Source organism: Pinus tabuliformis, chromosome 7, assembly GCF_031772625.1.
Source record: "Pinus tabuliformis cultivar Carrire ecotype Pingquan chromosome 7, CPIR1, whole genome shotgun sequence".
Lineage (NCBI taxonomy): Eukaryota > Viridiplantae > Streptophyta > Pinopsida > Pinales > Pinaceae > Pinus > Pinus tabuliformis.
The window spans coordinates 190,310,051-190,326,361 of NC_142293.1; the positions used below are offsets into that span (position 1 = coordinate 190,310,051).

Sequence of the window (16,311 nt, forward strand, 5' to 3'; positions counted from 1 at the left end):
AGCATTTGATGATTGCGCAGTCTTGAGAGGGGAGGACGCAATTTCTTTGGGTAGGAGCTCAGGACTGGGGTTTTGTGGAGGATTTGAGCTAGGAGATTGAGCTAGGGATCAGCCCTTGCATATTGGAGGATTTTGGCAGAGTTTCGGGTAGAGTTTTGGAGGATTCTCTTCAGGTGCAGTGTAGAGCCTTGAGGGATTGCGCAGATCCCCAAGGGGGTGATTTTCGGGGGTCAGCTATTTTAGAAAAGCTTTCTAGGCTATTCTGGGTTTATTGAGCAGAGGTTGATTCCAAAGTTTCAGCATTTTCTGAGGAGGGGAACAACCCCAAATCCTCATTTGACTCCAACAGTAGCAGCAACACAGCAGTTCTCCAGCAGTTTGGATGCAGTTCAGAGAGAGGCCATTTCCTTACCATTCTAAGTGTATTTCTTCACTTGCATTGTGCAAGTCGAGGTGTTATCCTTCTGATCAGCTCTTGTACTCTTTCCATTACTCAGTATAATAAAATGGCTTAGCATTTCTCGAGTATCTATTTATTTTCTGTGTATACATTATTGTATGTTGCACTATTGTTATTTCTCTGGTTGGAGTTTGCTTGTATTTGAGGGATATCTCTGGTAGGGGATATTACAGTGGTATCAGAGCATAGATCTGGCTCAGCCTGTGGAGCTAGCAAATCTATGACATCGGGGGAAAATCCCTACATCTGTTACAGAGGTAGGAGATACAGAGACATTGGGCGTAGGTTGGAGAACACCTACAGAGAGGGAGACTGTGTTCCAGTGGTGGACGCAGAACAGGAGGAGCCTGTGGTGGACGCTGGACAGGAGGAGCCTGTGGTGGACGAAGAGCAGGAGGATCCGATGGCAGATAAGGACAGGAAGAGATTTGTGGACATGCTCCTCAAATCAGTGTAGGATCTGTCGAGGCAGGTCGAGGTGATGGGTCAGAGATTACAGCAGTGGAGGCTAGACAACGTGAGAACCCACAGGTTTTTCAGGTGGGTGAGGGATCACGTACATCCCACCATTTTCCAGAGCAGGGTGCCACTCAGCGTGATACTACTCAGCAAATGGCCTCACATGCCCCTACACGCTCTACCATGCCCACTTTTCTAGGAGCAAACATGGGGGCTGGAGCCCAGCAGGAGGCAGAGCCCGGTCACATGGGCGATTATTTTGCAGAGTACCAAGCCTATGGGCAGGAGTTCAAGGATGCTCTCTCATTCAAAGACTTTGTTCAGCTCCAGCGGGATAGTAGACCCCGCGACCATCACAGAGGACACCGGCATTATCACGATGGAGACACCCACCGCACAGCTAGTAGATTCCACTTGCCTACGTTTGATGGTTCATCAAACAGTTCGGCAAGGTCTTGGGTGGAGAAGCTAGACATCTATTTCCAACTTAACCAGATGTCGGAGGCAGAGGCCATCAAGGTGGCGACATTACATTTGGATGGTGAGGCCCAAGATTGGTGGTTCCATGGGATGGTTACACTCAGACATTCCACAGTGACGACATATGTCGAGTTTACCAGGAGATTGATGGAGAGGTTTGACCAGAGGGATCCGGAACAGCACTTTGTTGAGCTGACGAGGCTCAAACAAACCGGGAACCCGGAGACTTACATTGCAAACTTCTTGAGGATTTTAGTGATGGTGCCAGATCTATCCGCGGCACAGAGGATCTACATGTTTGTTGAGGGGTTAGCAGAGCCACTTCGGGGTCTAGTCAAATCCACTAGACCAGCCACACTCCAGGATGCTGTTAGCAAGACCCGAGACTTATAGGATGCCTTACCCAGGACCCGGACACCTTACCCCCAGAGACCGGCTTTCCAGCCTAAGGGGAAGGATGTAAGGATTCCGCCTCCAAAGGGGAATCCAGGACGAGCACAGATTGATGATGATGCCAGGAGGGAGTTGAAGAAGAAGCGGTTGTGCTTTACCTGTCAGGAGCCGTGGGCACCGAGACATAGATGTGCTGCTGGAAAAGCACATTTTATTGAGGTCTTCTCCGAGAGCAGCGAGGAAGAGGATGAGGAGGATGATGTGGAGGTAGGAGATAGTCATGCCGCACAGGATCCTTTGCCACCTCCACCACCACCAGCAGGTGGTACAGCCTTTGCACCTACCAGAGGGGCCCTTACAGCATTGCGAGGAGTTCCCAAGTATTTGACGTTGTGCGTACAGGGGACAGTACGTGGCCAGCGAGTATCAGTTTTGGTTGACAGTGGGGCAACCCACAACTTCATCGATGCACAGATGGTTGAGCGGAGAGGTATACAGACATAGAGCTTCGATGGCTTTTCAGTTTTGGTCCCAAGAGATTAGAACATGGTGTGTGCTCGTTATGTTATAGAGTTATCAGTGATGATGGGCACCTACACGCTAACTGACCACTTTTTCGTGGTCGATATTTCGGACACCAACATGATACTGGGTGTTCAGTGGCTTATCACTCTAGGGAAGGTCACGACAGATTGGAAGGCCCTAGAGATGGAGTGGGATGATGAGAACACAGGGAGGCATGAGAAGATACAAGGACAGCACACATATCCGCCTTAGACTGTTTCGGCTCATCGGATGGAGGCAGTCTTCCGGAAGGGAGACGTAGAGTGGGCAGTGGAGCTGCGTGCATCAAAGGCAGGGACTACAGGGCAGATGGTGCACCCAGAGATACAGTCCATCCTTGACCAGTATGCCACAGTGTTTGGAGAGATTCTGTCGGGACAGCCACCGGATCGGGGATTTGAGCACACCATTGAGCTTGAGCAGGGCATACAGGCAATGATTACTACTCCCTATAGGCATCCCAAGGCCTATCAAGATGAGATTGAGCGGGCTATTCAGGAGTTGCTGGCTCTTGGGCACATTCAGCCGAGCACGAGTTCTTTTGCTTCTTCTGTGGTGTTGGTGAAGAAGAAGGACGGCACATTGAGGATGTGCATTGACTACAAGGCCCTGAACAAGAAGACCCTGAAGAACAAGTACCCCATACCTAGGATCGATGAGTTGATGGATGAGTTGAGAGGAGCACGGTTCTTCTCAAAGATTGATTTGAGATCTGGGTACCATCAGATTCGCGTGAGGGAGCAAGACATTCCCAAGACCGCCTTCAGGTGTCACTATGGGCACTTTGAGTTTTTGGTGATGCCCTTCGGGCTAACCAACACCCCAGCTACATTCCAGTCCTGCATGAATCACATCTTCCGCAGTCACTTAAGGAAGTTTGTGTTGGTGTTCTTTGATGACATTCTCATTTACAACAGGACTTGGGAGGAGCATCTCCAGCACATTGAGATAGTGTTGCGCATCTTGGAGGAGCAGCAGTTCTATGCCAAGCTCTCCAAGTGTGAGTTTGGATTGACGGAGATGTTGTACTTGGGACACATCATAGGGGTGGATGGAGTGAGAGTCCACGAGGAGAAGATCAGGGCCATCAAAGATTGGCCAGAGCCGAGGAACGTGATAGAACTCCGGGGATTCATTGGTATTTGTACTTACTACTAGAAGTTCGTCAAGAGTTTCTCACAGCTTGCTGCACCCCTGACAGATTTGACGAGGAAGGGGGCATTCAGTTGGTCGGATACAGCACAGCGAGCCTTTGACAGGCTCAAGGAGGTTATGAGCAGCTACCCAGTGCTTGTATTGCTAGATTTTTTGCAGCCATTTGTTTTGGAGTGTGATGCATCGGGAGAGGGGATCGGCACAGTGTTGATGCAGGGAGGTCACCCTATAGCCTTTGAGAGCCGGAAGCTCCTTCCGCATGAGAGGTTGTATTCTATATACGACAAGGAGATGCTGGCCATTATGCATGCATTGGCCAAATTCCGGCAGTATTTAGTGGGTAACAGGTTCAGGGTGAGGACTGATCACAACAGCCTCAGGTTCTTTTTGGAGCAGAAACAGCTACAGGAGAGGCAGCAGAAGTGGATCAGTAAGATCCAAGCATATGACTTTGACATTGAGTATGTCAAGGGTAAGAACAACGTGGTAGCAGATGCCCTTTCACGTAGACCAGCCACGTTGTCTCTTATGAGCTTGGACACAGACTGGAGGGCTCGACTCTTAGTAGAGTACTCCAAGGATAGATTTGCATGTGAGATTCTAGATGGGCAGGTGGCGGATAACAGGTACAGTGTGATCGAAGAGATCATCTACTATAGGGACCGGATCTTCTTGACTGAGGGATCTCAGCTCAAGAAGAAGATACTTCAGGCATCACATGATTCACCATTGGTCGGCCATCAGGGTTTACCAAAACCTACAGGGCCATTAGAGAGAGGTTCTCAAGGAAGGGCCTCAAGGAGGACATACTCCAGCATATGCGGGAGTGCGAGGTTTGCCAGAGTAACAAGGGGGAGTTGAGCCATCCCGCAGAATTATAGAAGCCTCTTTCCATTCCAGAGGGGAAATGGGAGAGTATTTCGATGGACTTCATCACAGGGTTGCCCATGGTGCAGGGCAAGGATTGTATCTTTGTCGTCGTTGATCGTGACAAAATACGCACATTTTTTCGCCATATCCGCACACTACACAGTAGCGCAGGTGGCCGATCTGTTCTTCAAAGAGGTCTTCAGGCTACATGTTCTTCCTAAGACCATCATCAGTGACAGGGACAGCCGTTTCATGGGCGGATTTTGGCAGGAGCTTTTCCGGTTGGTGGGGACGGAGTTGACACCGAGTACCAGTTATCACCCACAGACGGACGGGCAGATGGAGATAGTTAACAAGTGGCTGGAGGGCTACTTGCGTAACTATGTCAGTGGGCAGCAGCGAGCATGGCTGAAGTGGCTGCATTTGGGGGAGTACTGCTACAACACTACACATCACATGTCCATTGGTATGTCACCATTCTATGCTTTGTATGGATATCATCCTTTATCTTTTGCTGACGTGATGTTTGGTGCTAGCAAGGCTCCGAGAGCCAAGATTTGGATCCAAGAGAGTCAGGATATCCTCCGAGCTCTCAAGGATAATATGGCTACAGCGCAGAACCAGCAAAAGCTGTATGCTGACAGGGGTCGGGTGGAGAGACAGTTTGAGGTAGGGGACTTGGTCTACCTACGATTACAGCCATACCGACAGTCGTCACTGAAGCAGAAGGGAGTTGATAAGCTCAAGCCCTGCTTTTATGGGCCATACAGGGTGATACACAGGATTGGACAGGTTGCGTATGAATTGGAGCTGCCCCAAGGCAGCAAGATTCATAACGTTTTTCATGTATCATGCTTGAAGAAGGCATTGGGGCAGCAGGTGACAGTGACAGATGAGCTACCACCCACGGATGATGAGGGGCATTTGGTGTTGCAGCCAGAGGCTATTATTGATACCAGGGAGAGGCAGCTATGGAGCAGGACGGTCCAGGAATTCTTGGTGAGGTGGAAGAATTTACCAGATGAGGATGCCACTTGGGAGAGTGAGAAAATTTTGCAGCATCCATCACTTCAATTGCTTGAGGACAAGCAACATTTTGCCGGGGGAGACTGTAATATTCCTAATTAGCCATGGCTAATTGGAATATTCGATTTTGCCCAATTTTGCCTTCTATAGTTAGTTATAAATAAAAAAAGTGAGGAAGGGAGGACATAACTCACTTCATGAATAAAGTCACTTCCTAATAGCACAATGTTGTAACTTAAAAGGGGAGCGAAGGGGGCCCAAGGACCACGTAGAGAAGGGGCCCATGCAGACACTTGGAGGGATTGCGCAGATGGAGAAGGAACACGTGGCAAGAGAGAGGCTACGTTGGAGGAGGTGGGCCTTAGGGTTTTGAGAGAGGCCAACGCTATAAAGGAGAGAGGAGCCTTCTCATTTTGATTATTCGATTATGTTGCATTTGAGCTAGTCATTTCGACTTAGAGCACGTTGGCTGTTTAGCCTATCTGCAGCACTGTTTAGTGCATCGAGTGTCTCCATTCGGAGATCTCACCCTTAGCCCCGGGGGACTTCGAGTGCCTGCTCGGGCAAGGTAGTTTCATCAGTCTTTTGCAGGAGGAGCGATCTTTGGAGTTGAGGAGGAGCTGAGCATTTGATGACTGCGCAGTCTTGAGAGGGGAGGACGCAGTTTCTTTGGGTAGGAGCTCAGGACTGGGGTTTTGTGGAGGATTTGAGCTGGGAGATTGAGCTAGGGATCAGCCCTTGCATATTGGAGGATTTTGGCAGAGTTTCGGGTAGAGTTTTGGAGGATTCTCTTCAGGTGCAGCGCAGAGCCTTGAGGGATTGCGCAGATCCCCAAAGGGGTGATTTTCAGGGGTCAGCTATTTTAGAAAAGCTTTCTGGGTTTTTCTGGGTTTATTGAGCAGAGGCTGATTCCAGAGTTTCAGCATTTTCTAAGAAAGGGAACAGCCCCAAATCCTCATTTGATTCCAGCAGTAGCAGCAGCACAACAGTTCTCCGTCAGTTTGGACGCAATTCAGATAGAGGCCATTTCCTTACCATTCTGAGTGTATTTCTTCACTTGCCTTGTGCAATTCAAGGTGCTATCCTTCTGATCACCTCTTGTACTATTTCCATTACTCAGTATAATAAAATGGCTTAGCATTTCTCTCTGCATTTCTCGAATATCTGCTTATTTTCTATGTATACATTATTGTATGTTGCACTATTGTTATTTCTCTGGTTGGGGTTTGCTTGTATTTGAGGGGTATCTCTGGTAGGGGATATTACAACACACATGTAACTGAAGAAGAAAAAATATAAAAATACCATGCCACAAGAATCCCACCAAAATAGCTGCAACTCATCCAATATATTCCATGCCAAAGTCTGAAACACTAGTACAACATCCAATGGAGTCCAACCTGTAGAATGACTGAAAAAGTACATGATATAGGCCTCAAACAAACTCCTCCCAGCCTCAGGGGTCGAATCCATGAGAGGAGGAGCAGTTCCACCAAAAACTAAACTGATAGCTAGAGTGTAGGGTGGTCAAAGTGACTCATCCCTCACTTTTTGGAAACTGATTCATTACATCACAAAAAGAGTTTTCACCTAATGTATTTACCCTAGGTAACAGTAAAAACATCATTATTACATTTACATCCATCAATTACATTGGTAAAAACATGATTTGTCAAAGTGAAACTGTCAAAACTGAGAAAATTTACAAAATGAAGAAACTCAGAAAATTTGTGTCAAAAGCACAGCGCCAACTTTAGCTCCACTTTTGAGGGGGTTTCCAGTGTCCAAATTGAGCCCAGCATAGCTCATTGGAAAGCATGTCTTGTCTAGTTTCCAGATCTACCTTTAGTTTCCAGAATGGTCAGTTTTGAACCTCCAAAAGTTGATTCTCCCAAGACTGGTCAAAAGTGCAGCGCCAGCCTCCAAAACAAGGCAGAAACATGATTTTTGGGTGTTTTTTGACCTTTTAACTACTTAGTTGACCCAAAAAAGCTTAGCAAAGTCGTTTTCCTGACTATATTTGGCCTTCTGAATCCAATGGTGGTAGCCATTTTGCATTTGGAGGTCTCTAGGAAAAGCGCAACACTCTCAGCGTTGCGCTTTTCCAGTGTGACTAGTGCAAAAATTGCCAAACATGCTAAAAACTCCACAATTTTCCAAAATTGCTCAAAATTCTTCAAAATTTGACTTGTGGAATGTTGATGAGGTGTGTTAGGCCATGAGTGATGCCTCAGCAAGGATTTCAAGCTTGTCTTCCTCCTTTTGCTTGGCTAGGGTTTCAAGTCTTGTTTTGACCTTTTGGAGCTTGGACCTTGCAATTTGATTTTTCTTGAAGTAATATTTGGCCATCTTTCTTTGTAAGTCATTGTCCCTCTTTGAATTCTTCAAGAGCTTCTCAAGATGCTCATTTACCCTTTCAAACCAATATTCTCGGTCCTTATTGGTCATGGTGGAAAACTGCTCATTCAAAGTGAGCTTATTGGCAAGTTCAACCTCTTTTTGCCTCTCTAGTTCTAGAGCTCTTTTCAGCCCTCTAGTCCTGGGCCTCTGTCTTGGCATTTGGTCTTCTTCCTCATCAGAATCACCATACTTCCCATATGCTTCATCAAGCATGACCTTTGCTTTATTAGCTTCTCTTTGAGCCTTGATGAGTTTCACCTCATTGATCAAATTTTTGGTCTTTAGCTCCTTGTTTTCCTGCTCAAGAAAAGAAATGACAAACTTAGCTCTCTCTAAGTTAGTCTGAAGCTCTCTAATTTGGGCATCCTTCTCCTTGATGACTATGCTAAAATCCTCATAGTCATCCTGCTCACTTGGATCAATAAGCTCAAAATCTTGTTCTGTCTCATGGAGGTCCTCCTCCTGCTGCTGGATCTTTACCTCTGTCATCTTTTCTTTACCTTTGTGTACCTGCTTTGTTGATGAAGAAGGCAAGGCCCCTCCCACAATTTGTGGGGCAAACACCTGCCTATGGCCTCTCTGATAAGTATGTGCCAATGTGCTCACATCTGTGCTCTTAGGCCTGATGACCTCAGCTCTACTAGGTGACCCTGCATGATCATGAAATGGTGATGATGGTGGTGATGCGAAGGGTGGCCGATTAGATGGGGGAATAGATATAGTGGGCTGAGATGGAGGTATGACTTCAGCATGATGATCAGTGGGATGAGATGAAGAAGGCATACCTTCAACGTGTGGAGCTTGTGGAGCAGTGAAAATATCACTGGCAATGATCATGAAATATGCAACTGGTCAAGGTGATGAAGGACAATGATCTTGATCAATGAGTGATGGAAAAGACTATTTATCTGGTGGTCATAATCTCTCTTTTGCACAATGGAGGCCATTTTGTCTATGCTTCTGAACAAATAGTATGGGATATTGAGGAATTTGACCCTTGTGAAGTGCATAAGCAGTCCGATATGATAGGTGTGAAGCCTAGAGAACCTTCCTTCACAAGAGAAGTACTTCATGATGATTTTCATCATGGGGGCATACCTATTAAGAAGGTAGCTGAAAGGGAACACCCTCCTCCTCTCATTTTTGTACAGTGGTTTGATGAATGGTTCATAATACTGATCCTCCAAATCTTTTGATTTAAACCACCTCTCACCCATGTTTGGAATCCCTGTGGCAGCAGCGATGATGGAAGTAGACAAAGTGAAGGTCACTCCTGCTAGGGTCACTTGATTATCTTTAAGGTTTGATGCAAAAAGTCTGGTCAAAACAGGGTGATGCTGAGCTCTTTCAATCATTTTGCAAAAATCAAGGCAACCTACATACTGAAAACATGAGACTGCCATTGGTGAAGCCATGAGTTCATTTGTGTTAGTGGGCTCCAACCTTAGGATTCTGCCTCCTTTGTGTGGCCTCCTCTGTTCTCTGTCCTCTTCTTCTTGCCTATCCTCCTCTTCTTGTGTATTCTCCTCTTCCACATAGTCTTTGTCTTCCTCCATAGTGTTTGGTTAAGAGACCCTAGGGATAAGGTAGGTGGGAATGGGAAGTGGAAATAGGTCTAGGGAATAGGGATAGGGCTATAAAAATTTGGGGAGATGAGGTGGTGGATTATGGAGCTGTGGGAGGTGATAGGAGGTGAAAATGTCAAGGGAGTTGGGAATGAAAATTAAATTATAGGTTTATGGTAGAGGCTACCTAGGAATTTTGGAAACCTAGGTCTTAGGGTTTTATGGGAAAAGTGTTTAGGGACTAGGAAATGATAGTGTAAGGGTAGGGATGGGTTTAATAGTGATGTAGGAAGGTGTTGTAGGGTCTATGGGCAGCAAATTTTGGGATAGGGATGAATTTAGGGTTTTGTCCCTTGCCCAAGGGCCAATTTTGCTTAGGAATCAAAACACTAAAAACAAATGTTGTTTAGAAGTGCAAATAGGTGGAAAATAGGGTCACTTACTTGGTAGAAGAGGAAACAAGGCCTTGTTGAAATTTTGAGAACATTTGGAGGCGTTTTGGTGCTCTAGGGGCTCACTAGGCAAAAGAGCAACGTACTGGGCAAAAGCGCAGCGCCTTACCTAGAAGCACAACGCCTGTGTTAAAAAAGGCAGCGCCTGCAACTCTAAGCGCGTCGCCTTCCTACTAAGCACAGCACCAAGAGAATTTTGCCTTTGAACCTGCAAAATCGACTTTTTGAACCAAGGGAGTGTGAGCTCAACCTTTGAGAGTGAAAATGAATTTGCTTTTGATGTCTTGGTAGCCTTTATACTTCATGAAATTGATGATTTGGGCCTTGGGACCCACTTTCTTCCTTTTGTCATTCACTTTACTCTTTGGAAACTATACCTTTACACTTGAATTTTTCTTTGACAAATTGATCACTTTGAAAACACTTTGACCTTTGACTTTTGGTCCTTTAGCATTTTGGAACTGAGTTGACAGCTTGGGAAAAGTTACTTATTACATATAATGACATAAAATTACATAAATATAAAAAATAGAATTACATCTCTGTTTTTGGAATAAAATTACAAACTGGAATGAAATTCTTACTTGAAATCAAAATTAGAACTTTAGCAACCATGGTTACATGCTTGCAAATCCTCTTTAACTGAAAAAGGGATATTATTTTGTTCACTCTCATACTTTTTCTGGCCTTATGCAGTGAAATGTTGTTTTATTGGACCTTGGAAAAATGAAACCTAAAGACCTAATGGGACCTTGGATGAGCAAACTGCAGGTGGACTTGAATAACACAAAGCATGATGAAATGAGCCTTTATAGTCAATGTATGCTCAGTAAGACACATGAAGGTGGGCCAGCAAATATGGATTTTTTGAGAGAGAGTAGGGCTTTTGACATAGGGCTACCATTAGTGAGTAAATTTTTAAACGAGGACCTAAGTGGAATGACAAAAATTTCAGAATGGGGCACTAATATGATATAAAAGAGGGGTTTTGATCACTGATGGCAGTATGCAAATACTGACTCTAACAGAACAGACTATGTCAAGGGCACTAGCCAATAAGCCAGTAGCCACTAGCCACCAACAACAAATCGTGGGCAGTAGAAGACAGTACAGGGAAAACATGGGTTGTGCAATTGTTGTGTAGGCAGTCATGTTGCAGATCTTCAACAAGGCCGACGAGAAAAATCGACCTGCACGTGAGAAGAGAACGACAACCAACCAACCACTGAGAGTCCTCATCCACCACAAGTCTGACAAAGTCGTCGGCCACTGCAACACGAGGCAGTCAAGGTAGTGTCAGGGTCAAGTCGCTCGAGCTAGGAGCCGCTGAGTGGGGCTCAATGAGAAGTCGAGTTAACACAGTCTAGAGAAGCCAAAAATGGGTGCATTTTGAGTTTGCAACTCCGCAAAGAACACCGTGAGAATTGACCAGCTGCCAGACCAGATTGCAACAAGAGCTGAAGAGGGTTGCGTACAAGGAATAGTTACAGGCAACGCAAGTTACATGAACCCTCATGCATGTAGAGACCAGCAGGACCGAACCGCTGACAGAGTGCCAACAATTAGTCTCAGTTGCAGAACAATTCACATGCGAAGGGAGGAATTTACAGCAAAGCCATTGTTGGCAAGATGTAAAAGAATGTGGGTTGCAGAGGACCGTGGGGTCAAGCAATCACAAGATGTTGAAGTCGGAAAAACATAGAAGTTGGCAATTATAGCCAGCAACATGGTACAAAGGAAAGTACCAGCAGTCAACAGGATTGGCAAAGGTCAACCCTCAGAGGGAGACCGTACTAATCGTGAGATTGGCAGCAGAATTCATGAGTGTCTCAAAGGATCGAGACAGACCCACATTCGTGCTAGAAGGACTTAGCACAAGATCAATGTTAGTGACAAAAAATGGGCACGAGTCCTCTTCCAGATCTGTCAAGACTAGTTGGTATGAACTAACATTGATGGATGCTCAAGAGCAGGATCCTAAGAGCATGGTTGGAAGGAACAAGGCTTCATATTAGATTCAGCAATAGGAAGCAAGGAAGTCTTCTAGTTCAGAGGGAGCGGCTACAACAACAGATAACGTGGTGGTGTTGAAGACAAGTCCAGGTTGACGAGGTTCTTCCAGAAGCACCTTCCTCGTTAAGAGGGAGTGTTGAAAATAGTAGCAAGTAAGGTCTTCTTTGACTTGTGCCTTGGTCAAAGAGACCACAAGCAGTCTTTATTTAGCATGCACACATTCCTATAAGTTGAGACGAGTTCCTGAAGCATTTTAACTCATGCGAATAGTTAGACACTCAGTTTGTTTATCTCCTAGTGCGAGTTAGATTTGGAAAAGGACAAGTGACAAGTCTCAATGATTATTTGTGGCTAGGACGAGTTACAAGAGTCAATTAGACTCAGTTAACTAGTCAATCACAAGTCGGAGTTACAAAAATAAATTTGCAAGATATAGATGGGTCAAATTAATACAATTGTCTAGGGTTCTCATACCAGGGATCATGGCCCTCATACAATCACTGATACAAGAATACAAACTAGGTTTTGGTGTCAACAACTATGACAACCAATCTACCCTGAACAAAATACAACTGACCTAATAGTTGATGTAGTGCATCTCATAGCATCCCTTGGTCGTACCCTGAACACATTTGTTGGTCCTTCTACTCCCAATCTCTAGCAACACAAATATACTTCTATCAATGAATCATGTTCCTTTAGGTCACTGAACACAGTTCACCAATTTTCCCTCTAGCTGATCATTAGTCCATCAATGAATCAACACATAGGGTCTTCTTGTGAGTTGTTCACAACTCCATTTGTGAACAACTCCTAGACTGCCCATTGTTGCTCCTCAACACTTAGGGACTGATTCCCTCTATTACCTTCTTGCGTTTCTCCAATGAAGACAAATTTAGTGCATGGAGGGATGCCTTCTATCACTGTAAGATGTCCTTCTCTTCTGCAAACTTGGGCTAGACAAACTACTCCCTTGTTTGCCTTCCTTTGTCCTTCAAAGATTAGTCTTTGAGCACCAAACCACTGCCACTTCTAGGAGACTCAATGTCCTTCTTAGGTATGCACTTAGGGCATCCATTAGACACCTACTTGTTTCCCTCTAATCAACCACACAATGCCCAAACAATATTGTCCAACTTGGACTATCTCCCTGCTAAATTCAACAACTCAAAATGGCATACATACCTCTTGAAAATCCTTCTTATTGTCTGAAAAACTTAAGCCTGTGCTCTCTTCTTCTGAAATCTTGGCCCTTTGGTTAGGGCATCCTGTGGCAGCTATAGGACTGCCCTTTTCCTAGGCCAAATACCTTTTAGACCTGTGGTTGCTCTTTCTCCTTAGACCTCCTGTCCCTACACTATACCTTGTGTAATTGCAGCCCAAATTTATTACTTTCTAGGCCTCTCAACCCTCCCAAATTAGGGAAGCCATCCACCACTAGTATACATAGATTCTCAGCCCAATAAAACAGAGAAATTTCACCACAAAACAAAGCATAGATCTACCTTCTATATTGTTTGCAATCATCCCTTAACTTGGCCTTGTCCAGACCTTAAAAGAGACACTTCTTGCTCCTTTGTTCCACTTGAACTAGCTCCTTATGTGCTTGTAGCTACCTCAGACCATATGCCACTTCACTATCATGAATTAGCTCTTGGTGATGTGCTAAATGAGATTCCTTTCTCCCTTATTTATATGTTTGTTTAGGCCAACGTCTAGCCCTTCCAGAGGGTTCCTTTAAGTCAAGGCCAACTTGATCTCTAAGACAATTAGCCCACACTTTGACACAAAAAAATATTTTCTCATAATTTACAAATCCCCTCTTGGTATTCTTGGCAGCCCCTTGCTCCATTATGGGTGCCCTACAATCTCCAAGTGTTAAATCATCAAAAGTATGCATGGTTTCACACCCACAAGCTTGGGTGCAAAAGCCACCTCTTGGGTTCATACCCCACAAAGCCCTTTTGTGGTGCCAATTCCTGTACAACCTTGTACCCTAGGGTTTGGAGTACCCCCCAACCTATCAATCTCAACAAAGTGTTCCCTCCCTGGAAGGAATATCTCATCAAGACAAAGTTATACTAAGTATCAAACTATTTTTTTTGGCAATTGTTTCTATTGTAAAAATTTTGGTCATCAAGTAAAACATTGCAAGGCATATAGGGCAAATCACCAAGACAAGATTGTTGACATAAAGAGGCAAGACCAAATCAAAACCTATAATTCATTTTCTCCACTTTCAAAGTATAGTCTAGAATGTTACAAATGCAATAATCTACGCCATGAAGCACAAAAATTGTTCACTAGAGCCAAGAGAGAAAGTTTGAAGGAAGACTAGAGAATCTAACTTACAGAAATGCAATCTGGTTTTGTGTGCGGAGAAAAAGGAAAATCAACGGTTTGTAGATAGTGGTTGTTCTAGGCACATGAAAGGTGGCTACAAAAAATTCATCTCACTAAGCACAGAAAAGGCTAGAATGTGACCTTTGGAGATAATGGATCTACTAAAATTGTTGGAAGAGGCACAATGAGTCTCACCAGTGGCAAGGAAAAGCACAAAATGCACTATATGTTGAAAGGTTCAAGCACAATCTTCTGAGTGTCAGCCAAATTTGCGATCAAGGACATGATCTCATTTTTCGTGTCAAACACTGTGAGATAAGGAGGTCATCCACAGGAAAACTAGTGGGAAAAGAGGTAAGAACAACAAATAATGTGTATATTCTCAAAGAAATTCAAGAAAAAAGATGTTAAATGAGTCAATCAAATGAAAGTTGGTTATGGCACAAGCATTTGGGACACCTAAGCTTTGACAACTTGGTGAAGAAGTACAGTCCTTCAACAGGTCTAAAAGTTACACACAGGCTTATAGAACAGTGCAGAACAGGTGCACAGTTCAGTTAGCCACAGATCTGTTATTGGCTGATATTCTTTCAAGATGTACTTCTACAGTCTACTGCATAAAAATATGAATAATTTTCAATCAATTTAAATCAGAAACAATCTCCAAGTTTATGATTAACAACTTACCATTAGGGAAAGTTCTTTCAATTCCTCAACCTCCTCTAATGGCAACGCTAACTGTAGTTTGCCACGAGCAACATATGCCTGTATAATAGAACAAATATCAAAAATGGTTTTCCAAACAGATGGATTATACAACACTGTAAAGAGTATCTAAAAAAAGAATCCTTACTATGTGTGATGGCCAATTATCAAGGCCATCAAATATATGTGTGGCATAGATAATTGTGGCTCCTCTGTCTTGACATTCATGCTTTAAGAATGACAATAAATCAGCCCTTGCAAGTACATCTAGGTCAACTGTAATCTCATCTAGAAGAAGAACCTACATCAGAACAATACAGACTGGTCACGAGATACGCTAAAAAAGACAGGTATGTAAATATTCTAAGCTCTGTGATTATGGATATTTTGCATTGCTTTTGGCCTGTAGGAACAAAGTTTATAGATTATAGCATCAAAAAGCAGTAAAAATCTGAAAGAAGATTAGGAAAACCTTAAATGGCCGTAGAAGGCCCATACAAATCTGCACACGTCTCCTTTGACCATCTGATACATTATGCATGCGCCATCTTAGGTCAATGCCTAATACCTGAAATAATTTTATTAAATATAATAAGTTCATAATTCTTGAAGCTGGCAACATCTAATTTCAGGTAAGTTCAAACTCAGCCAAAACTTGTGTACTTGTACAAATATTGAATTTGTATGAAATGCAGAAAGATGAAGATCAACATATCATAATAATATCCTCATAATGAATGAGTGTGTGCATCTTATTTATATCATTCCATTGTCAATGACTGTAGGTTCTGTTGAAATTTGAATGCAAGAGAGAATTTCTTAACATTATAATTACTTTTGACTGTTTATATATGTTTTACATTTAGCATTTTACTTCATTCATTAGGTCATCAAGCAATTATACAAATATAATGCACAAAAAGACAAGGAACGCCAGAAATTAGGCCAGAGGTGAAGGCAAAACCCACAAGGGAAAAACCCAGCAATCCTTTTCTTATAGAATCTTTAGTCAACAGGAGAAATCAAAGTCATAGATAAACTGACCAGTAACCCAAGTGCCAAGTCAGACCTCCATCCATAGCTCAAATTCTGCCTTCAATAAGTCTTCCAAATGCCTGTCCTTAGATGCCACGTCCCACAGAGATGATAGAGTATCTTAGATGGCTCGCATTCCATAGAGATAATGACCCTTCCTGCAACTCGCATTTCACAAAGATAACAGCCCTTCTTGCAGCTCGCATTTCACAGAGATAACAGCCCTTTTGTAGCTCACATTCTTCAGAGATAATGGTCTTCATGTAGCTTCCCTTCTCATAGACATGTAGTGCCTTAGTAAGCTCATATACCACAGAAAATATGTCTCGGACATCCGAATAGATGAACATTGAATTGCTTGCTTTGTGGTGGAGTAATGTTGCTAATATAT

The 16,311-nt window shown here is 43.9% G+C and overlaps 1 protein-coding gene across 2 annotated transcripts in view; it reads right to left on the bottom strand.

Moving 5' to 3' along the window:
* Positions 1–16,311, bottom strand: part of ABCI20 (non-intrinsic ABC protein 9) — a 92,564-nt gene that overhangs the window by 13,807 nt on the left and 62,446 nt on the right. The window contains exons 4-6 of one of the 2 annotated variants that reach the window (XM_089457949.1): positions 15,358–15,453; positions 15,034–15,186; positions 14,868–14,945 (exon numbers count right to left, since the gene is read on the bottom strand). In XM_089457949.1, coding sequence (XP_089314075.1) covers positions 14,868–14,945; positions 15,034–15,186; positions 15,358–15,453 — 327 coding nt within the window. The remainder of the gene's footprint in view (positions 1–14,867; positions 14,946–15,033; positions 15,187–15,357; positions 15,454–16,311) is intronic. The other variant, XM_089457950.1, reaches the window with a different exon arrangement.